Raw genomic sequence first — 25,506 nt, forward strand, 5'->3', positions numbered from 1 at the left:
AGCTTTAAAATATCGAAAAAAGCAATTTATTAACGCAAAAAAATGTTGTTTGTGTATTAACAGAATTACTAAACTTCCTTCCCCCGAAAAAATACCTTGGATACACCAATACATGTTCATGTTTGCAATTGCGTTTATTCTAAGAAATTGCATTAAAGTTTTTGATAATTATGCAAAAGAGTAGATCGCATAAGCAACTAATCCTATACCAAGCATAAATAATCAAACAGTATATGTAACTAGTAGACGCGGGCATACTCTTGTATGCGAATAATTTCGTACACTCCCGTGGGTGATGACTATTAATTCATACATTGCGATGCACGTCGAATACGTTCGATAGAACAAATAATAGTAAACATGCATGTCCACGTTCCTGACTGCTCGAATGCGTATCAATTCATTCTTAATTGTTCCCACATAAATCACCTTGAAATTTTAATGAGATATTGAACGCTTTTAAACAATAAATTATCCCCTTCGTCAAGATTTAATCCTTCGCGTTTGAAGTTTATCTTAATTGAGTGAGATTGATTGACTGAGATACCGTGTCTCAGTTTGAAGATTAAAGGTGCACGTTTATAATTAATAATTTATAATTAATTATCTTAATTATCTTAATTAATAGAAATTAATTTGTGAATTTATTCTATAACAATAGATAAATTAAGGACTAAGCTCTCGTAATGCCGTGACATCTCGCAACAGTATCGCGCGGTTGTAGCGAGATTCGATCGGCGAGAATGTGAAAAATAAGTGGTTGGGCACGAAACGCGTGACGCGGGCTGGCGTGACGGAAGCTTTCGGAGTGGTCCGGTATGTCTGTGGCGTGGCATGCAAATACGCTTTGTTCATAAATTTTTTGCGAGAGTGAAACAGAGAGCAGCGGCGCTTTTTCTGCGCGACGCTTGACGATTCGTGCCGTTGGTTAAGAATTAAAGTCAGTATCAATGTGATAAACGGCTCGCTAGACTTGCCAATTGCAATTGCGCTAATTCGCATCCGGTCATGCGTGCATCGGTGCACGCACGCACGTACACACGTACACGCACACACGATCACGCACCTTCACCCGCGCGCGCACGCGACGTTTATTCGTGCGCGGTCATGCGCGTCGGGAATCGTTCGCTTGATAATAATTAATAATCCCGTCCTCTCCCGTTGAACCGCGCGGCGTTTCCATGACACGCGGGACATCATCGTCATTCATCAGGGAGTTATCTCGCCCTCGTTCCCCGATGGCGATAAGACCGGGGAGATTTCTCCACGCCCGAGAGCCATGCGCTTTTCGTCGTCGACGGTTTCTCGGGGCATTGATTTCGGTCGGCGCCGGGAATCACGGCGCGCTTTTCGACGGAGCAGGTGGCCGTTCAACCGCCTGGAAATAAATGGGAAGGTGCGAAGAGCGCCAGGTTTGATAAGTGCGCCGTCCCGGGGGGCGTCGACTCGTAGGGAATTATTCGAACAAACGATAACGCCACGGTAAACACGCGTGAAACCATTAAGGCACGGCCCGCAGCGAGCGTTAATTCACGGACGTTTGTTCGCCGGCGTACACAAACGACATCGCGCCGCTGCAGCGCCTCGATAATATATACGAGTAAAACTTGACGAATGCGCGTTACGATTAACGATAAAATCCGAAACTTACGCAAGTGCGAAGAAAGAACGACGAGCACGTACATTGATGTGATCGTGAGATTTCTTTCTTTGATTGACTTAATGAATTCAGTACCACATTTGTAAAACCACCAGGTGTAAAAGTATAAATCTTTAAGATTTCTTCGAGGCTTCTCGAGACTACTACCCGTTTTCGGTTTATACCAGACGTATACCTTTCATCCTGAATTTTCGAGCGAGCAGTCGTGAGGTAAATTAACAAGCCGTTTCAGGAAAACACTAGAGCCGTGCGAACACGATATCTAACACGACTGATAGAGTGGAGCAATTTGTCAAAGCTGTCGGCGATCACTGAATTACGAACGACAATGGAACCGCAATGTCGAAGGGTCGATTTCGCGGATATCGTAGCAGAAATCAGCTATCGCTACTCGTCCAAGCAATTGCACACCGGCTTTGCGTGCTTTTGTTCTAATTGAACGTCGAAAATAGATACAATCCTTTCTCCTCGTTCCTCGGGAACCGTGAGGCGCGATCACGATCGACGTACACGCGATGTGCCCGGCACATCGGAGTGATGCTCCCGTCGATACAACTTGCGCCGTCGCTCCTATCAGGCCCTCATACGTATTTCAGATCCACCTTGCGCGAAACTAAGCTACTCTCGAACATAATCGCGCTCTCGACATGTTTTAATTAAAACCTAATTTCTCCGGAGACGTCTAGTTGAAGTGGATTTTTTATTGCGCGACAAGGCGATTTCCGCGCCAAATTGCATTATCGTTTGTAGTATTAAACCGATCAAATGGATTTTTTATCATCGGCCGAGTGGACACGGAAGTTGATTATTCGAATGAACAAAAATTTCTACGAGTGTGGGTGTTAACGTGAGGGTCATCAAACTCATTCGTAGAGAGAAATGCACGCGCGCGCGCGCGCGCGCGCGTGTGTGTGTGTGTGTGTGTGATGTGGTGTGTATGTGGACTTGTGTCTGTGTCAGGACGAGGACATAAAGCGAAACGGAGGAACCAATTTCGGAGAAGTGGCTACCAACTAATGGCAATTAGGGGTTGTATGAGTTGCTGGCCGTGGCGGCGCATAAGCATGCGTTAGAATTTACGAGGATGGCCAAGTGACACTAACATTATATCACGAATTGCGAAGCTCTCTCTCAATCGTTTTTAATCGATAAATATGAAATATTCGCTGAAGCAGAAATACAACGTGAAAAATGAATATAGAAAGATATGTAGGTAGATTTAGTAAAGGAAAGTAATTCTTGTTAGAAGCAAAATAATCTGATTACAAGGGATTTGACCTCTTTATTAACTGAAGTGTAATCATTGATTATTTATGATATTAAGATCAAGGATAGATTGAAAATAAAACACTCGAGTTTCAAATTTAGCGTATCGTCGATGGTCAAGATACTATTCAAAGTAATCTTCAAAATAATCAAAGCTTATTCAATTTCCTTTTCGGTTAACATCTTGTGTCTTTTTTTACATCAGTGCGATTAAAATAGTTAGATACAGAATTAGATTTTCAATCTGAGTTTCTGTATCACTGAGATAAAACTGGAAATCGTTAATAATGGTCATACAAAATACATGATTACAATTTTGCATTGACATTTTCATGTGAGAAAATATGCTCTTCTTTATATCGTTTTAAAGATTTATTGGAGATTGGTTCTTATTTTGAATATTAAATTACAAATATTCTCGTAAACTAAATTTCAAAATAATTATAATGATCATAAAATTAATGACTAAAAAATTATTTACAAAAAATATTTATAAACAGGCTACAATAAAATTTCTCATAATAAAAATAAAGGAAATATTTTATATTTCACTAAAATAAAGGATAAAAAATATGAACGATAACTTGTCTTAAATGATATAGACGATATAACGATAAGACTTGCCTCAAATTAAATGCTTTTTTCTTTTGTAATGATCTCAGACTTTTTAGAAATTCGATTATTTCGTAAATGTGAGAAGTAAATAATTAAAATGTACCGTGCCATGCGAAAAGCAGGATTTTAATCAAATTTTTTTCGGCGGTCCGCACCATTCTTTAATTCCTTTTGTCGTTCGCGAAGCATTCTCTTTCAGTTTGCCAGGCGACGAAATTTCGGAATGATTTTGCGAATACGTTTCCCAGCTTCTCTCGGAATTAGACAGCCCAGTTTTGTCGTTATTCCGACCGTTTAATCTTATTCCCGGATTTTTCTCGGTACAAAACTGAGCACCACCGCTTTTGTAGTAACGGAGAGCCGTTTTCACGATTTCTCTCGCTAGGGGACAACTTCGAAACAGTCGCGATCCGAATAAAGTTGATTAAATTAAGATCCGCCATAGCGGAAACTTGGCTATGCACGCAGACGATGCTTAACGATATAACTTTATTTATCTTTGCAACGTGCAGCTTTTTTTAAATACAACAAAGGGAGAAAAATGCAAATTATAAAATACAATAGGATTTTTCATATAATAACGTTTACATTACATTATATTATATGTGGAGTATCCGCTTCTTTAAATGACAGCAGAATACCGAATTACGAATAATAAACATAAACAACTACCTTGCATACAAATTACATTACGTTTTTTGTTTCACGTAAAGAAGGCTTTTCCGCTTATTAAATTGGAGTAGCTTGTTTTCCTTACACAAGGAAATCCGAAAAATGCGTTCTATAATTTACAGTAATTACAGGAAACAATTGTATCTTTTTCATTGTTGCAGTAAAGCCATTGATAGTTCAAATCCTGACGAAGGAAACAAAAGTTTCAGCTGACAAAAATTATGATGTGGAATGTCGCACGAGCGGTTCACGGCCAGAGGCGATGATTACTTGGTGGAAAGCAAACAAGCCAATCATGAAGGCATCTAAAAATGTAAGTTTCCTATAAATATTGCATGTGAATTGTACGTGATAAGACGAATTCTATATGAAAAGAAGGTAGAAATTATTCTAAAGAAGAAAGCTACATCATTCAAATGCGAATGGGAAAAACAAACGTTTTTGATTAGTTAGTAAAAAGTTCTTCTTTCTGATTCTTTATTTAAGGATGTTAAATATTACCATTTTGTCCATAACTTTCTAGCGACGAAAGTAAATTTGTAATGCTCTTCTTACATGATGACGTGAGTAAAATTTAGAGCGACTAAATGTTAGTATTGAATCGCGAGTATAAATCTTCTTCCCATTTTATTCCGCAGGATATTTTAAATCTGAAGTCGAATCTTATTTTAGTAAGACTACTTCATTACGGTGCAAAATTATCTCTTTTTTTACTTCGTGTTTCAAATTTGCTGAAAGATATTATAATCGGATTAACATTACAATGATAACGTGCTGATGCATCAAGTATTGGAGATTCAAATTTACAATGGTAATTTTACAAGCGATTTTCGGAATCAACTTTCGATCGTCGGAAGGAAATCGCAATCACATGCGAAAGAACATGGCTGATTCACGACTCGTCTCCCGAGTATCCTAATTCGGAAAAGTTAGCGCCGAGTGTTTTTATCGGGTTGCTCCGCTGCGTCGGCCGAATGCGAACATTCGGTGTTGTCTCCTGAAAACGGTTAACGGAAAGCATTGCTGAAGTGCGCTGCACAATTCGGGGGAAAATTCTTGAAATCGACGTCCCGTAACTTGCCACAGTTTACGATTCGTCCAGAAGTTAGGGCGATGCAGTTATTTCGTTTTTCTTGCGGGCGACTTCTCGCGCGCCCTCCCCCTCTCCCCGTTCCCCTTTTTCGTTCGTTCATCCCGTCGCCTCGACATATCCCGACATATCCCGACACTTTTTTCACAGTGACAGAGAAAGTACAGAAGTTTGCGAACGATCCAGTGGATCTTCGCTTGATAAACTTTCGAGGCTTAACTTTCTTTTCCTATTTTCGACGTAGGTGCTCCCGTCCACCGCCTGTGACACGAAATGTTTCGGTAATTCTTGAAAACGCTAAATTTAAAACGTCTCTCCAAATATAACTGTCCCCTTTACTTCAGAAAGCCATCTCGCTAATCCCGTGTCGTGTGTGCTTTCACGAGTTCATTTTTTTCGCATAAAAGTGTACCGTACGTCAGCCGATATTGTACCGATTCAATAAATAACGATAATGTCATCCTTGTTATATCTTTCGAATTAATGCACAATGGTGGGTCAGTTATTGAAGTTTAACAATTGAAATGGCAAACATTCACCGGTATCTTTGTGATCGTTAAATGATATAGTATCTATAGCGCATATTCATGATGTTATAATATTCAAAATAATTATGCATAGATATTAAAGCAACATGTAAACTAATCGATATTATAGCTGCGGTTGGTTAACAATGAAGCAATAAATGATAATTTCGCATATGTTGCAACAAATGATACAACATATAACGTAATTGATCCTAATAATATGAGTTGTAGTAAAATGCAATTTTATCTTGCAATAATATTCTTGATACTTTATGTGAATTCACGTTTTATTTTATTTAAAATCTATAGGGATTACGGAATATATTAATAGTAGCTTTTATCTTTTCTATTGTATCGCATAAATTAGTAATACATAAAAGTATTAAGTATGCTGATGAAAAGTATTCAGCATTTCCACGTATCAGAATTTTATGGTGACTATTTTATGGTAACAGAGCGACATTATCATTTTATGCTTATATCATATATTTTTACTGCGCCATTATTTCATGATCATCTGCAAGCGAAAATATTTGAAGCACTCGACCATTACCGCATACATGATGACATCGGGATATTTTACAAAAAGTTATATTACAAATTTTTTCATATTATTACGTGGATACGTAAATACATTTGTCCATCGTGAAGTTTTCAATGCGTTACAAATTGAAAACGTAGAACAAATTTTTATGAGAGAGAGTATCTCTCCCTTTCCCGTGTGATATGACAGGAACGCGAAGGGAAATTGTCTTTTTTTACTTTTGGACCTCGCGATCTTGTCGTGACACTGAAAAAACCATATCTATCCTTCGTATTTTTTCTGTTACAATTTGCTTGTATCTCTTAGATTTGCTATTTTTTTTTTTTCTGCGACAGCCTGAGAAAGTAATCGTGGGATTTATGCTCAATTTGATATAATCCGCGTGGACGCAAAATCGATTAAGTTAAACACTTTTCCGTCATGTCCACGAGGATGCGTTCACATCCTCTTAGAAACCGTGGCTTGGAAATGCCAGACCGGTAACATTCGGTCGACGTATGCGAAACGGTGTGACCGTAACGTCAGTTCGCGTACGATCTACCAGCACGATATATCGATATATCGCCCGTGTGTTGGACTGTCCGGAGGGTTTTATCGGAAAATTCGATCGCGTCGCACTGAGGCGCACTGAAAGTACAACGCAGCGAAGCTTACAAAAAAAAAAAAAAAATTGCACGAGAGATAGAGAAAGCGAGACGGGAAGCGAGCGAGAAAGGGCGTCGAGCTACGGTCGGCAGAAGTGTATATAAGAGAGACAGCGACGTGCCACATTCATCCTGACGAACCATTACTTCCATTCATCGTATTCGCGATACTGATGCGGATACATGGCTTTTCCGATATATATGTTCGATGGCGCTATCATTAAAATGACATCGTGAAAGCGGGAGGGACACGGGCCGTGATGGAGAGAGGAAGCGTCAGCGATGTGACCCGCACCCGCTTCGACCTCCATTTCCCGTCGTTGCTCTAAGCATCATAAATCTTGAAAAACCGTTAATCCCCGGCGCTCTTTTATTTCGGCATCACTTTGGCCTAACAGCTTCCAACGATGTTAAATTAATATTAGCAGCAAACGCGTGACGCCGCATGAAAAATGGAACGGTGCTTTCGACGTGGGAAATGAGAGAAGCTCGAATCATGCGAGTTCAGATAGCGGAATTTGTTAATGCGCTGATTAGTTTATTCGATCGATAGGCCTCTTTAATCTCGGATATCGTAAAAGTTTTACAACTCAATTAATTCGACATCGCGAGACGAATACGAACATAGAGGAAAGTCTCCAAGTTTCTGCGAATTAAAACTTTATTCGAGAAAATCTGACATTTCCTTGGGTGGAAACGTATAAAATGATATTCGATTTTATATTTAAGACACGTGAAGCCGTCTCGAATAATCGTTACTCGAAATATCGCTTTTTAAATCAACTGCATTATTTAATCTCCGACAAAGTCGGAAAGTCGATGTCAGTCCATATTTTCGCGTATTAGTTATCGTCGAAACGTTTCGATTTCAGAATCAAATGTGCATATTTAATTGCAGTATCCGCTCGAGAATAACCAAACTTTGAGCATCCTCAGCTTCGTGCCAACTATAGAGGACGACGGTAAATATTTGACATGCCGCGCGGAAAATCCTAATATACCGGACAGCGCGTTGGAGGACAAGTGGCGGCTTGACGTACAATACCAACCGGTGGTCAACTTAAGGATGGGCGAAACGCTGAATCCGGACGACATCAAAGAGGGCGACGACGTATACTTCGAGTGTATAGTGCGGGCAAATCCGAAGGTGTACAAGCTCGCTTGGTTCAAAGATGTAAGTACCGCTGTAACTCGCGTGTCGGATATCACGATATCCGAGGGAAACATTTCACGGCGTATTTGCGTTTTGTTGTACACCCGCGCCGCTTTATGCAAATGTAATTCGTTCTCTCGTTAGATAACTCGCATGCGTTACTATTTCACGTGTTCTTTATTATGTACAGGTTTCCACCTGTCGGTGCGCGAGCATTAAAATTACATTATAATTGCAATTAAGGGACTTGTATACTTTTGTTAAATTCACATTTTACCTCGCGATTCGAATTCGCACGATGTTTCCAGGGCAAGGAATTGAAGAATAATTCCACGGCCGGCGTGGTTCTCAGTGACCATTCCCTGGTGCTCCAAGGATTGACTCGTTACTCCGCCGGCGATTACACCTGTCTCGCCGCGAACAGCGAGGGAAAGACAGCCAGTAATCCGGTGTCCCTTCAGATAATGTGTAAGTGGAAGGCATGATTTGCAAATTCTCTCACATAATTAATAGCCGAATTATCTCGATCGAGAAAATTGACCCGGGTAAACAATGTCCGTAATAACATTGGAGCGTATGTCCTTCATAACGCGCGTCGATTCCGTAATTTCCCTCTCGCAGCTACGATCCCTCGATAATTACTTAATCGATGGTAAGCAAGCAACTCCGCAGTGTGCAGAGAGGCGAGTACAGCGAGGCGTTTGTCGAACGCGTGAGAAACGAACCCGACGGTTAAGTCGGGGATGAGACGAGAAGATAGAGGATAATGGGGGATGGGGAGCACGGTAGAATAGGGTATATAGTTTTCTGTGAAACACGGAACGCGGGTTATTCTATTAGAATGGTCGGTGCCCCTGGTGCCAACCTGGCGTATCTGCATCTTGTAAATGACCTAAGAGGGAAGGAAGGACTGTGCGATGCATATTCAGTTTATGTAAAGCGTAGCTGAATATTCATGTGTGGGTGAACGCAGGCTGGCAATGTGCTAAGCTAGGCCGAAGCAGACGTACGGCGGAATGTACGTAACCGAAAGGAGATCGCGAATCCGTTCTGATGTTCCAAACCCTCTCCCCCCCTCTTCCCCCCCCCCTCCTCCTCTGCGGAGCCGACGACGTCGATCTTTTGCATTCGCATGGGATTTCAAACAAACTCGTGATCACGTCACAATATAATTCCGCGCGTGATACGAATGACGTAAATCGCGTCGTATCAGATAAAAAATTTTCTCCTCACGTTTATCTTGTTCGAATCGTTTTAAATATTTTATATTACACTTAGTGACGTGATTTATTAAATACTATATATTCTTGTCTATAATTTAGATGTATTAAGATGCACAAATTTATTATGTGTCTTTATTCTAATATGTTTTAAAAAAGATATATCTGGAGATGAAATTTTTAAGAAAAAAGTAAGATTGTTCTTGCAATACTTTTCTTGATGGTATGAGTTTAATAAGATCTATAGATTCTGCTCCAAACAACTTTAACCGTTTGCAATGCAAATCGTATAAGTAGGAAAAGCTTCCCGGTCAACACATATTTGATTCACAAATTTAGAAGTTTGCTAACATCCATTGTTATACATATGTGTTGGAATTTATTCAAATCTTGATAACTTTGAATCTAAGAGTTAGAAATTTAAATTTACATGCTTTTTATCAGTCACAATTCTCTTATAAGTATAAATTTTTATAATTATAAATATATATGTCTTCATTTCCGAACTTTGTTAGATTTCTTTACATTGATATTTGTAATGGTATAAAATATTTCGAAGTCATGATTTTCTTGGACATACAGTTAATAGATAAGTAAGTGTTGATTAAATAATTAAATAATTAACAAATATATGCGATTTGGTTTTCGAACATCTATTATGAGATATTTTATTTGTTTTCACTAGATTAAAAAAAGAAATGAAAATGATTGTTGAATTGATCTACAAGCGACAAACATTGACTCAACAATTGGTCTTTTTATTTGAAAGAAATTACGAAGCTATTTCAAATTATATCTTTCTTAAAAATACGTATCTATGTTAGATATAACATTGTCTTTTGTCACACATTTTCCTAAATTGTTCAAGTTGTGAAACGATAAAATAGCGAATTTTCAAGAAAATATTATTTTTATGAATGAAAGGAGAATCAAATAAGATGGCTATATGTTGAAGGATATTTGAAGAAAATAAACGCACCCGGTTTGTAAAAGGATCTCAAAATACTGAGAGATGGTGTCCGAGAAAAAGTGCCTTGTGGCATTTTGCGAAGCGATTTCCACCTCGGAATACGTCGCATTAAATGCAGATCGAAGAGATCGATCTGATTTCTCCACTATCTGTGTCTTATTCAACTTCGCGAGCGAGCATTATTCCAAAGCGTCTATCGTGAGATATCATCCTTTGGTAAACAGACGTACCTCTGATGATACATACGTCGATATGCCGCTGCGGTACGTCTCTCGAACTTCTCATCTTGGCAATTAATTTAGTACCGCATAGACTATATCAAATTGCAACCAGACAGTCTCTCTATCCGTGATTCCCAGCCTTCGGTCGTAAATCATCACTCCCGCCGTGTGGGACTTCCGCATGTCATGGCCTATCGCAAATACCGATGTCAAGGGAATTTCCTATTAGACTATCGATCGACTGTACAACCGGCTGAACGGTGCCGAGCTGCTTCTTCTTCCGTTTGACACTCGCGGATCTCACCGGAATACCGAGCGCGCGCGCGCGAAACCAACATCAATGCGACTGTAGAACGAAACAGAACGTCGAATATCCATTTAAATCGCCGTTAGTACTATTTCTACGACAGGAACGGAATGCTGATTGATTTACGATTGTACGCACGGTGCGCGCGACCCGGGAAAACATAAATTAATCAGAATAGCTTTTTATGCTTATCATCGAACAATGAAATTTCTCGAGGCAGAAGAACGTCGACTTGCATACACTTTGTTATACATTAATCTTGACAAGCGGGCCATAAATCACTCTGTACTTCAAACTTTGCGCTACTCCATCGTTGTTCGTAGAAAGGCCACCGTTGGCAAAGTACGACGACTTTGTTTGCAGATGCGCCGGTGTGCAAAGAGGGCAGGAGCGAGGTGGTGGTGGGCGCTTTGAAACTGGAGACCGTGTCGTTAGTCTGTTCCGTAGAGAGCCATCCGGCGCCATTGACTTTCCAGTGGACATTCAATAATTCCGGCGAGCTCGTCGACGTTCCGCACGCGCGTTACTCCCACGCATCGGCGCCTGGCACATCAGACAGCCTGAAAGAGTATCAGCAGTTTCACGGGTCCAGAATGAATTATACACCAGCCTCGGAAATGGATTACGGTACGGTGTCATGCCGGGCGACTAATCAGGTTGGCATACAACGAACAGCCTGCCTCTTTCAGGCAAGTATCTTTTCGCCCCTATCGTATCTTTTTCTTCTTTTGCTTCTTAGCGTTTCAGCGATTTCCAAGATGCGATTCAGAATTCCCCTGCTTTTAATTCAAGGCGCGAATATATCGAGCTATATATATGTATATAGACTTGCGCATATTGATCGCTTTTATTAAAATACGGAGTTATTCTTTTTTGGTCGTATTTTTTGGTCGTGTGATAATAAATTCTTCGTTAACTTAAAATTGATTTTATTTACATAATTTATTAAATAAAAATATCGATATATTTAATTATTAAAAGTTGGCAGGATAACTTTAGGAAGAGAATAGATATATTAAAAATATCTTTCTTTGTTAATTTATTAGTTTTAAAACGAACTTTAAGAGTCGTTTAATTTGGGACTTAATTATAAAATTATATGATAAAATATTGGAAATATCATAGATCATAAATTAATTATTTTTAGTAATTTCGCTAAGAAAGTTTAAGTATTTCAAATTTATCAAATAATTTGATGTGATATATTTGAACTCTGAGACAATATATATAATAGAGACATATATATAATTATTATTAAATTTCTTAATATTACTTTCATAAAATTTGTAGAGCATGTGAAATCAACTAATTTGGAATATAAATGTTATAATGTATTTAAACATAACAGCTTGTAAATTACTTTTGATATTCATATTTTTGTCAAACATACGCGCATTTTCAATAGATATTTTCTATATGATCTTTTTATACTTCAGATATTACTTTATACGAGATTGATATAGCAATTTTATTAAATTGCCTAGCATAAGAATTGCTTAGCTATAAGAAGAAATTCTATTAGTAATCCTGAAAATCTCACGAGAAATGGTGTTTCACCGTTCATCGTAATGTAGAACTTTATCTCCATATGATATCAAGAGATTTTCTTGATTGATAGCGTTGAAACACGGCGCTCTTTCGATCATTACGCCAGCCACGATAGTATCGATATATTCGATCTGGATCGAAAAATGGTTAAACCACCCATATATACCGCATGCCTCAAATATTCTAGTATTTACACGACGTGCGTCATGTTGCTAGCTATTTCCTTCATAAATTTCATGCATTGTATACTCCGGCATCACTATGCTCCTAATACATTTTCATTTTGATCGATCGACGGTATCTACAAAGAATGCGGGGGTTGCCTCCTTTGACGATACAAACTGTGCTCGTATTTGACATGCATATGAGTCTTCGAACGTGTGTAAAGTCGTTTACCGTCGCTGCTGGAAAGATCGATCGTTCTCCACCCATTGTGAAAACTGCAATGTAGAGGAATGCACACGATGTAAACATAGCGATTTTAACTATACTACTGTTAAACTATGCAGTTTTGTGTGTGCACTAGCATTATATGGTGGCGTTATTAAGATCCAACTGTCGCAGGCATCAAACCTTACGTCATTCATAATGCAATGAAGGGGGTAGACTTTATCTCCGGTCTGTCTGTTTCTTGGCAGGTTATAGCCGCGGGTCGCCCGTACGCCCTTCACAATTGCAGTGCCACGGAGATGTCGGCGCCTTTGGATATGGAGGAGCTTGGCACGAAGTCGGGAACAGGTCTGGTAGTCCGATGCCTGGAGGGTTACGACGGAGGTCTTCCGATATACAGTTATCAGCTGGAGGTCGTGTCTGACGAGGACGGAAGTCCGATTCTCCTAAATAAAACCGTGCCGGCAGGTCCCAACGGGCCGACTTTCGAAGTCGCAGGACTAACGACGGGTAGAAGCTATCGACTTTTTCTCTACGCGATTAATGCGAAGGGGAGGAGCGAGCCTGCCATCCTCGAGCCGGTAACCCTGAAGGGTGTCGCTATGTACACGACCGGTGAGTACATTTAACTTCCCTAAGATATTTTTCTATCGATGAGGTTCAATCTTGAAAGTTTGAGAGATCTGTTGTTTCATTCTTTTTCGTACGTGTAATAGAACTTGGATGATCTCATCGAAGATCAAAGGATCTTAGTCTTTTTGATCTTGAATAAAAATATTAATTGCAGAAAGAAAATAAAGATTTAAAATTAGCTTCGGCTTTTTAGCGTAAGACTGAATCTGAAATTTCGATAATCGTATAAATGTAACTATTTATTTCAAGAATGTCGGAACTCATTCTGAGTTTAAGGGAAGCTACGAGAAGTTTCCTCATTAGCGAAGATGATTATTCTCGTATTATGTGTAAGTAGGGAGGGAGAATGATCTTAAGTCTAAAACGTCTCCGAGCAAAGTCGTAAACGAATCATAAGCACAATTTGGTTGACTTATAAAGTTCTGGATGAAGAGGCCTGTAGTGATGTAAATTTGTGATGTAGCATCACACAAAGTTCTTTACGATACGTTCTTCATTATATTCAAATTTCTTATATTATGCAAAGTATGGCCGCATTATCCTTTGCTCCGGAGAGAACTTATGGCTCGTTAATTGTCCCGCTTCCACATCGCGCGGCGGAATGGATAGGACCGAAGTACCATTGCGGAAAAAAATATTCGCTTTTTATACGAAGTAGAGTTTTCGCTAACCGCGGGGAATAAAAAAGAGTGATTGCATTGTATTCATCAGCCGGCGACCAAACCAGCTTCCTTTCTCGACTTCCTGCATTTACGCGCGTCGATCGTTAGTTGCTGCAGCAATAACAATCGCGCTATATTTTTCTCGTCGGGTCTTGTTGAAAACCAAGCGGAGCGGACGTGCTCTCTGAAAAATGACGCGGCCTGGCCGGAAAAAAAAAAAAAAAAAACGCTGAATTTCGCTTTTGACGGTCCATTAGCGTGCGTTCGGACGTGGGTGTGGTTACGGCGTGCGCAGATAGCGCCTATTATACCCGGTGATAGGCGTCGCAAGGACGACGGATATGATCGCAATTTCACAAATACTGCGAGCGGACGCGTCAGTATTGCAATTAGTCGGTTAACCGACCACCGTAGTCTCCTCGACCGTTCTCTACGACAGGCTCACACTGTGGCCGCTGATGTTGTGAGCCAGGATGTGAGGAACGGGAGGCGGACGGGTGGTCTACCATCCCGGAATGGTGGTGGAAGCGACTACTGCCAGAGAGGAGAGTTTGTAATGCTGAACGTAGCACAACGCAACCGCAGGTATCGGACTCTGCGGACCTTGCAATTAACAAAACAGATTACTCTCAATCAACGAACACCTATACCTCGCTTCGGTGCACGAGACGTGACAGTTTCACTGGCTTTCTGCGACTCCCCATGCGATTCCGTGGGGAAATAGCAAACAGCGTGCGTCCGGCGTTGACATACTCGTTGATTTGAGTTGTGGCCAGTTGGGTTCTTCCCCTTGGCCTAAATCGAAGAAAGCCGAAGTGATAAAGGAGGAGAGAAAAAATCAAAGAGGCATGACGATATCCTCTGTCAAAAATCGTATTTCGATTCATGCGTAAAAAAATATCGAGTGCGTAAAATAAAATAGACGATTTTTTTCGTTAAATATTATATTTTTTTTTGTCTGTCTTTTACGCAGTTGGATTTGAAAAATCTATCACATTTATATTCTATAAACTTACAAATTAGGAAACATATGTTTAATAAATTTAATACATATATTTTCTGATATAAATATATTTATCAGAGGAAATACTTTGCGTTGTCAGCAGACTCTTTTTACGTTCACGAAACGAAGCAAAGAGGAAACGTTCCTTGACATCTCGGTACATTTTCTTGTAATATTGGTGGCGTTAAACCATGTTGCAAACTTGAAAGGCATCAAACTCAAAGAACTTATCGTCCGAGCGTCTGTTCGTGCAGTCGCTCGTCGACACGAAAAAGCCAAAACGCGAGAACGTAATCGTCGGCTTGATCGAGGTGCTGCAGACTGCATTACATACCAAAAATTGCTGGAAGGTTGGCGTGCTCGAATTTAGCTGCAACGAACGGAAGTTAGCTTCCGCCGCTTTAATACGCGAAAGTAAAAGGTTGCTGCGCGTTCTTGTTTCGGCAAATACCTCCAGCCAGGCCAACAAATCCAACAAATCTTTCGCAGGAGCGAGGCCAATGCACGAACGATCGGGGAGTCTAACGTTTGCACAAGCATCCCAGTTGACGGCATCTCGATCATTCCTTTTCCATTCTGAGCAATGCTCGATTATAATGGACTCTATCCGTATGCTGGCTCCGGCAACGTAATAGAAAGTCATTGGTAACATACGGTCGCGGGTCAACACGGGGTTAATTCAGTTTACCACCGATTTCTAACGCCACCAACCGCGTAGTCCCGCCGCCCCATACCTTCACGTTCTCTCTCCGCACCCTCGTCTCGTCGTCGTCGCCCTTCGCTGCCGGGGGTCCAACCCTCCTTACTCTCTGCCTCCTTCCTTCCTTCCTTCCTTCCTTCTTCGCTAATTCCGACACGCCTGACTTTGCACTCTGGTTCTCTGTGTGCGAGGGTGGCGAGGTGCAAATATTGATTCGACGACCGTAACCTCGCGGCGCTGATTTGCCCGAATGGCGGCCGTCTACGAACCATCGAAGCCAATTTGCGGACTCTTTGTATTGTCCCCGTCTAGCATTGTCCTATAAAGAGCCGTAGGGGTCCGTTAGCGACGGAAGGCAGCTGTGCCAACTTTTATGCCGCGTTTTTAACGCGTCTGTTTATTCTGATCCTCGAAATCAATTCTGCATTATTTCCTCGTAGCAATCATAACAGATATTTTTAATTCCATGGATAAAATACTATAAGTAGTTTCTAAATAAATTTCTATGTAAAAATTTGGAAATGTCATTGTAAAATTCAGTAAACTTTGATACTATTAAAATATATGGCTGTATGATGGTTGTATGATCGTATAATTTACGCCTCACACAGAGAACAGAGGTAAAGCTCCACTTTGCACTTTCCGCTTATTACATTTTGAAACAAATACTTCCCTTCTTCTTTACTCCAACAAACCATTGCGGTTCATGCGGAGATCTTCTGAAACGTTTTTGCGTACCTCATCGGTACCTCCTGTAAGAAACAAGAAGTAGCCGCGAACGAACGAGACGCTAGTCGGTAACGATACCGACATGCCAAGAAGAAGATATGATTCAAGTCGAGAAGTTCCTCTTGCCACAGCGCGGAAGGAGAAAAACGGTAACTCGGCGCGGCACGCCACAGTGGCACAAGAAAACGAGCACGAGGAATAAAAGCGGTAAGGCAAGTCGGCGTGGCTAAGACAAGTAAGAAGAAAATTGTGTAGCTGCCTCTTGCCGCCGCCCCACCATTTCGTAATCTCTCATTGAATGCGTACCGACTGATCCATTAGTAAAATTAAGCGGATGACGAATACCTTTTCTCTTCCACGCGGTATCCTCGACTTGTACATTGACCCGCGCCGCTCCTACGAGAAATAAAAAATACGAGAGATACCTCTTCTGTTACCGCTATCTTCAGACGCGACGCGTTAACTCGTTGCACGAGAAAGGAGACAGCGACGGCGGAAAGGCGGAGGAAAAACGGGAGACAGAAACGAGATACCGAGGATGGGAGGGTAAAGATACTTGGATTGCTAGGGGCGATCCAAATATTCTTGTTGGAAACTCCATTCGCATATAAGTCGCATAATTCTCCGAAAAGGATTACTAGGACTTTAGGATTAATCCTACAAGAGTTTCGTATCAAAGATGCGATAAGCATCGTGATACGAATTTATGCGGCTTGCTATTATTTAGATTAACGAAGTTAAATTTGCCTCGTTTATATTCGACACCGAGATATTTAAATATAGACAACCAAGAAGAAGGCGAGCGTAATTATCCGGAAAAAGGGATAATCCCTGCAACATTCGGCTTCCGTTAACGAGAAAAGGAAATGAGCGAATATCCCGAAGACTGTTCTTTCCAGAGAATCGATCCTGGCTCAAGGTTCTCAAGGTCTTTCAAGAGTTTTGGCATTCTCACGTGCGGCAAAGTCGGTTGTTTGGCCTCAGGGCCCTGCCACGTGGACGGTTTCAGAATGCAATTCTTTCGAAATTGGTTTCGGGTTTCCGCGGGATTGCTTCGATTTGGGACGAATTACTTTACCCGCTCCGAAAAGCGGCTCACTCGCGTCCCGCCGGTTTGGCCTTTTATTCGTTGAGAATTTCTATCGTAAAAATCCAAACTCTGTCTATGCCACAAGTATTCTTCGTTGGATGCAGTCTGATTTTCTCATGATTTCTCTCATCTCGCTCTGTTTTCTCGATATCTCGTCGGATACGAGACTGATGAGGAGGAAAAAAGGAACAAGGTGGTGACACGCGCTAGTATTTGGAATCAAAGTACCAGCAGTTTGATTTATCGTTCTACGATTGACATTGTTTTCATAAAACGCGCAACAGGCCGTACATCTTCGCGAAGTATACGAGATCCACCGACAAGATAAACGGGAACGTCAATATTAACTCTTTCCCTGTGCTGCAGCGAGCCGAAATACGTCGATGCTTATGCAGCGGATTGCTGGCGGGTGATATTTCACAACGTTGCTAGCAAGTTGTTTTCGCGACACCGCGAACGCGTTTGAAATTTGACAGGGTGTGTGTGTGTGTGTGTGTATGTGTGATATATTTCACGACGCAGATGTGCATTTTTGCAAAAATCTTTGAAACGTTGGTAAAAAAAATAATAGCTATTTTCTAGTTACAGAAATAACTTTACGTTAATGACACATCGATAATTTTTAATTATACACCCCGCATTTGTGGCGAAATTATTTGGATGTGATCTCGAAACAAACGAAATAGTAAGAAATGTAATAATATAAACGGGTCAGAAAAACACAGGTCGGTGTAACTTTGCGAGTTATTTAATTTTTAGTGCACTTTCCTTATGCCGGCATTTTAGCGTTATTTCAAAAATTTCGTCTCACTACTACAATACTACTACTACATACACACGGGCAAGAATTTTAAGTAGTGCCATTTGCTTTTATCAACAAAAAGGAGAACAGTCCCTTGTAGCGTCAGATGTCAGCTAATAATACCTGAATTCAAAGCTCGACGAGAGTTTGCTTTCTCTAGCAGTCTGCTGACAGATTTTTTGAATGGTCCGATAGCACCGTTGCTTAACACGGGCCTGCACAACAACGTCAAGTGGCACAAAGAATTCCTCCTGACGCGTTCTCGGCGTCGCCTCTACCTTATTTACGCAGGTAAGACAAAGTGCATAGTCAACACGAGGCGCAGCAAAAGAGCGGCTTGAGTGCATTAAAATCCTGTTTAAAGCAAACAATTGCGCGCGCGCGCGTATTCTCTCCCTTTTTTATCTCTCAACCGTGATACGAATCATTATAATAATTACATCAAGTTTTACGAGGGAGCAATATTTTTTCCTAAAGTTTTATTATATTACGGTCATTTTTATTATCAACGTTTCTCTTTCTTATGACAATTGCAATTTACCGCCGCTGTTCATGTTTCTAATAACGCTGAATTTTTTTCCGTTCGAACTTAAGAGAGTCAAATGGAAAAAAAGTTATTGTTTGTCACTTGCCACATGAAAAGTTACAAGATGTAACTCAAGCGACCGTCATTCCTCACAATTATATTCCTATTTTCAGAATTTTTCGCGATCGGGCAACTATACCTCGGTACAGATGCACCGGCGTGCAATCCTGCAATTTCACACTGGAAAAAGTTTAATTACTCCCGATGCCAGAGACATATCCTGATGTAAACACACTGTCTGCGCGTCGCTTGTACAAGCGAGAGACAGCTCTGCTCTCGACTAAATTCTTTCATGAAGGGACCGGCAGCAAAGCCGAGACGTAATGCCCGCATTCACTTGGTCGCCGGATGTCGTTCCGGATTCGTTTATCCTCTCTTCCTCTCTTTAGATCTGTCCCCCCCTCTCTTCTCCTATTTTTTTTTTTTTTTTTTATTTTATCCTCGCAGTCCGCGAGGCGGAGTTTAAATTGGTCCGCTTTCTGTCGGCAATCAAAGTCTAATCAAACTTTAACGAGTATCACGAATGCTCCCTGGATACCCATCAAGCTAAGAATTCCAGCTACCTCTGTCTTCCGCAGGATTGCGGATAACAGCGGATTTACGGCTCTTTTAAAAATTTCAACGACCCCGACGGTAGTTGATCTTAGGAGCGACACATCAAGACCAAACATAACAAGCTGCTTCTTTTCGTCGATCTTTTTCGTACGTAGTGCTGAAATTTCCTAATTGATTTGCGCGCGTTTCAATGAACTCGATAACTCTCTCTTTTCGTATGGCTGTCTAATCGGTTCCGAAACCGTTATGGCATGTTAACCAAGCGGAAATGCTGCCCAAGTTTTACTATCGACTACTCAAAGTAAAGAGCAATCTATCTACAGCAATTTCTTATTAACAAACTTCGGTCGTAATGCCCGCGAGATGAAATTTTATGTATTTAATGCCATGCGTCCTAAACGTCTTTTTTCAGCGAGCTCTTAAGAAGTGCCTCTCTTAGGTGCATATCCTCTCGCTCAATAATATTTGCATAATGGACTTTTGCCGAGAATTTATTCGCTTGCAATTTACGCAAGCACGCGATGTTTTTGATGAATATACTGTCAGGATTAAATTTCAAATACACGATTATTTATTTTTACAAACAGCAATGTCGCATCTCCAATTCGAAACGCATTGTTATTATGTATGATATATCTTGTACTTTGATCTAAATGTATTTGTTATATTGTAATAATTAAATACCGAAAATGATAAGTTATAAATAGACGTCGAGTTAAATATGAAAAATTCAGTATGTTAATGCTAAGAAAGATAATATTTTTCACGTCTTCTTATTTTTTTCATTTTCGACAAATTTTACAACGTTGACGTGAAAATTAGATATTTAAATATCGTCTAATAATAATCCTAGATTTTGCCGTTTCTTATTACAATTTTATGCGAAACAGTCATTAATTGAAAACATAAAATAGAATTTACAGAAGTATTAATTTACGTGCTATCCTGTTTATACATTTAATCTTATAATTATTAAATGAACTTCAAGAAGAAATGGTTATAGAATAATTATCTGCACGTATATTTCAACCTGATGTCTTACACACACACACACACACAAAATAATTATTTGCTTGAATATCTTTGAAAAATTAGAGCCTTAATTTTCTAAAACCAGTGCTTTATTTTAAAATGGCTAAATAGAGATGATGATTGAAGACAATTTTGTCAGTTTATTCTAACGTCTGAGATATTTAAAAAATTGATAATTATTGAATATATATTTCCGATAATAGAGTAACCTCATTAAAAGAGAGCTAAAAGAGTACTTCAACCGCAACCGCAAACAATAAACTAGAAAAATACGAAGCCTTAAAGGAAGGCTATAAGCTTGAAGACGCAGCCTACCTTAGAAGCGATCTCGTTTACACCGTTTTATTTCTTTGAGGTCCTGAATGGGCCGCGGTCTTCCAACGCTAAACGAGCTTTAAAAGGCGCATCACGGCCGTCTTTTCGTGTTTTTAACTGAGCTGTAAGCTCGTAGCTTCAGAAATTACCGCTCGTTTAAGCTTTAGTTACCGTGGTTAATGTAACAGCGAAGTGCGGAACTTGCATTTGCAATATTCTACATTATTAAGATCACTACCTAATATAAAATAACGATATTCGCACATTTAACATACGAATATCTGTTTGTGACACAGCAAACGCTCTATTTATTATCAGTTATAATTTTGCCGTGATTTTTTTTTATTTCGCTACGTTGCATAAATTCTAACAGATCGAAACGCGATGTGTTCCGTATTAAAGACACCCGTTTGCAACGTTGGCTCGTGTAGCGTGATTTTGGTTGAAAGAAATTTAAACGAAATGCCTATGACAGTGCGAGGGAAATGCGGAATCGACAGGACGTAATCTCCGATGCTAACGTACATGAAATCGGTTTATATTTAGGTGCGACGCGAGCGCTCTCGTACGGAGGATGGACCTGCGCGAGCGTTCTTGTGGAGAGGGGGGGGGGGGTAGTTTTACGGGTGTATACGCGCGACAGGGTGTGCGTTAATTGATGTAATTATATTCTCCTTGCGGCGGGATGCTCTCGCGCATCGTACGTGAACGAAGAGACACGCACACGCATGCACACGCAGAAAAGCATCAGGTCAGGTGTGCGGGGTGTAGGTGTTCGTATATACGTGCGGCATATCACGTCGATGTGACATTTACGTAGTAGAGGGGTTGAACTGTAATCAAGCTCTGTGATAGACATACTTTCATTAATTATTATCGCGCTTATTAAGCCGGGCATCTGATATTGATGACGCTTATTCCTTTGACTGTCAGCTACCATGGCAAAAAGGGGAAAGAGATATAGTGGAGGGGCGTCATCTAGACGTTCTCTCATCTAGAGTGATCGAGTGTGGATGGTCCGGCGATTATATCTGCCTATTTAAGAGCAAAATCGGGCAATTGCTTTTCTTTGTGGCTAATTTCTTTGAGAGAAAAATAATTGTGTAATAAATATCGTATAACTATGAGTTTAAAAAAAAAATATACTCAGAACATATTAACGAGAAAACTACGTACACGGCATTTAATTGTGTCAAATTAGACTTTAACTATGATCATCGTGCACTATATCGCTATGACGTAAAGTGACGACACGTTAATTTATCAAATATTTCCTGTCTCGTGTTCTCGTTAACGCATTTTCACAAAACTGTACTTTAATTATGTTCCGTGACACCGTGAAATAATAAAGAAATACTAGAGTGATTTAACTGATAGTTAACATTTATAAAGGTTACGTTGCAAATTGTTCATGTAGTACAATATTTGAGTCTATAAATATTGTATACATGCTCCAAAAAGCTTTTATTAAAAATAACATAATTCAAACATTTTTTTTAAAAGCGTCTTTAAAATGTCTTCTTGAAAGACGCTTAAAGACGCTTTTGAGATACGCATGTTGTCTAAGAAATTATTGCATTGAACAGCAGTAGCAGTCTTTTTCTAAGGCAGTTTAAGCTCTAGCGATTACGCTACTCTGTGAACGACGTTATCACAAAGGAGGTTTAGCTCTTGCAATAAGGCCACTTTCAAAGCAGCGCTTTGCGATATATGTATATCAAGGCGGTACGCCCGTTCAATGATCCCTTTTCGATTTACCGCTATACATACACTTTGTGCGGGGCGGTGTCACGCGTCGGTAATAGGGAAACATTGAATCACTTCCTTTCTGTCACCTTCGTTTACCGAGACAAAAGGGAAGACGTGCGCGACGAGAAGCAAATAGCAGGTGTGCCTGGCAAAAGTCATTTACGAGTAGCTGGAAAACGTACAAAACACTTACTGCAATCCGGGAATTCTGTTCACGAATTTGCAGCAACGATCGACGAATGGCGTGACACAATCTGCGCGAGGGTAATCGAAAAGTACGAAAGAGCAATCGCGCCCCCTTAAACCGTATCGCCGTTTCTTTCTTCCCTTTCATCGATACGAACGTCGAGACGCGAGAGAGCGAGCGATGAAAGAAAAGTTACTTATAGCGCTTCCTGCTCTACGAGTTGCGAAGTTCTATTCCATCGTCGGATAGAACGTACGATTGGGAAAAGAGGGGGGGGTGGGTCGCGTTCCTAGCGAGCGAGTAGGAATACACTTCCCTCCGGGGAGATCGATAGAAGTTCCAGTTGATCGAGCATTTTGCATCGACTGTCGCGGCAGGCAACACCGATGCAACATCGATGCTGAATCCGTTGTTGCTGGGCTTGGCAGCCATGGCGACCCTTTTGGCCCTGGCCGTTGCTGGAATCCTGGCGGCGCTCTATCGGAAGCACTCCACCGGCCGACCCGGAAGTCCAAAGCACGCTCCTATCGTATGCGAGCCGCCTAATGCAGGTGCAACCACCCCGGTGCACCCTCAGACCAAGCAGGCGGTCGATGACATCGATCCGGACATCATACCCAACGAGTATGGTGAGTTTGTCAACATTCCAATCATTGGAAAAGGATTACATGAACTGTCTTGTACGCATATCTATTGATGGTTCTTTTTTTACGTTGGCGAACTAGACCGTTGCATCGTCTTCTAATTTTGTCAAGAAACAATATGAAGAAAGACAAAATAGCAAGATAAAAAAATGATAATTTTAACTTTTTCAAATCAAATCAAATCAACAAAGCAAATCTCTATCTTAATTTTTTGTAATTATCTAAAATTATATATTTTGTTAATTTTTTTTAATTATTGGAAAGATTTATTATAAAAATGTTATGTCGATATGGACTATCTTTATTAACGGTTCTCTAAATCGAACTTTCAATTTATGATAATAATTCAACAAAATTTTATATACGTATATTTATCATTGTTATAAATTTAGACTACTAGTTAAAGACTACTAAAATGATCTTAAAAAAGATATGTATATTATGAATATGTACTCTTGAAAGAACACACATTATGCATATGTTTAATCCGTACAAACATAAAGATAATATCTCTCATCTGATATCTTTTTCAAATGTATAATAATAAACACGTAATGTTAGTTTTTGTACTTATAGTAAGCAAGTTTATGAAACAAACTTCTCATTTAAATTCATTTCACCGCGACGTTACTTTTTCCATGAAAATACATTTCCATTTGCGATATTAATACGCGAACTACGTCGCGACGGACGAGCTGCGTGAATAATGATAATGTCAGGAAATGAAGTTGGATTGAGATACTTAAAAATCGAGAGATCTCTCGTAAATTCCGCCTTTCATAATGAAAGTTTCATCGATAAAATAGCGCAAATTCTTGCGGAGTCTTACTATAAATTTTATTTCTCTCGGTGCAATAAAAGAAGAAAAACCGTCATGATGAATCAGTCGTAAAACTTATGTTAAAATGTCACATTTACAAGAGATGGTATTTATAAAAAATATAGCCTTCTCTCTCTCTCTCTCTCTCTCTCTCTCTCTCTCTCTCTCTCTCGATTTAATCGACTAAGCGGCTTAGTCGTTCGGCCTCTGCATGGCTTCCGTAAATCTGTCCGCAGAAAGAAGACCCCTAACGTACACCCCCGTCTATAAGACACCACCACAACGAAGAAAGAAAGATCGCGCCACCGATGAGGACGCTTCGCCGGAGAAAAGGCCGATCGTTCAGCACGGTCTAGACCTGCCTCCGGATCCGATGTTGACCGACTGCCTGCCAACGCCTACCATAAATTATCCGCAAAATCACGTGTCTCAGCACAGCGTTTACAATCATCCGCCCACGATGGCTGATTTCAAGCAGATGGCGATGGACGCCTACAATCAGCGCAACAACCAAAACGTAATTACAATAAAATATTGCGTATTGCTCATTCATTATTCATTGACATTAATGTTCTTTCCATCAATATTCTTGTGAAGAGTGAGAAAAGTATTTTCCATAAATATTCTTGCGAAGAGTTCTTTATTGAGAAAAAAACTGATAAGAATTGTGATTTTGAACTATGATGTTTTTTGAAAGAAAATTTATGATTTCCTCATTGAGGAAAACATTGATGCTAACTACGATTTTTTTCAAAGAAAATATGGTTACATTGAGTTAGCGAACTGAATATAACTGACTAATATTATAATCTTTCGCAACTCTTCTTCGTCAAATAGTTTATTTAAAATTCCGATGAAATTTTGGAAGAAAAAAAACTTTGTAATTTTAGCACACAAATAGACGAGCGATGAGGAGCAAGGGAATTAAAAGTAGGTCGAACTATGCTCGGAACGCATCAACTTAGCGTTGCATTTTTTATTCTGTAATGTCTGATTCGATCCTCGTTGAAATATTGCATCTAACTTCTGCAAAGCTAAATCAGAAAGGCTGTTTTAAATATTAGAAGCTTGGGGCAGAGTGATGGGAAGTTAGTCAAGAGGAGAAATCGGTTGCTTCAATATGCGGCAGTCTCCCACTTTAACTTTTCCGGTTTAGCAGAGTCTTGAGTTAT

General features: G+C 40.1%; 1 protein-coding gene across 3 annotated transcripts in view; it reads left to right on the plus strand.

The window, feature by feature from the left end:
* LOC105431740 (nephrin) overlaps positions 1 to 25,506 on the plus strand; it is a 97,012-nt gene that overhangs the window by 69,590 nt on the left and 1,916 nt on the right. For 2 of the 3 annotated variants that reach the window (XM_089074852.1, XM_011646153.3), the window contains 7 exons: positions 4,375 to 4,526; positions 7,917 to 8,192; positions 8,480 to 8,639; positions 11,253 to 11,578; positions 13,076 to 13,442; positions 23,248 to 23,499; positions 24,571 to 24,851. In XM_089074852.1, coding sequence (XP_088930978.1) covers positions 4,375 to 4,526; positions 7,917 to 8,192; positions 8,480 to 8,639; positions 11,253 to 11,578; positions 13,076 to 13,442; positions 23,248 to 23,499; positions 24,571 to 24,851 — 1,814 coding nt within the window. Of the gene's footprint in view, positions 1 to 4,374; positions 4,527 to 7,916; positions 8,193 to 8,479; positions 8,640 to 11,252; positions 11,579 to 13,075; positions 13,443 to 23,204; positions 23,500 to 24,570; positions 24,852 to 25,506 lie in introns of those variants that run through there. The other variant, XM_089074853.1, reaches the window with a different exon arrangement.

Source organism: Pogonomyrmex barbatus, unplaced genomic scaffold (genome assembly GCF_055798465.1).
Source record: "Pogonomyrmex barbatus isolate J1 unplaced genomic scaffold, ASM5579846v1 scaffold18, whole genome shotgun sequence".
Lineage (NCBI taxonomy): Eukaryota > Metazoa > Arthropoda > Insecta > Hymenoptera > Formicidae > Pogonomyrmex > Pogonomyrmex barbatus.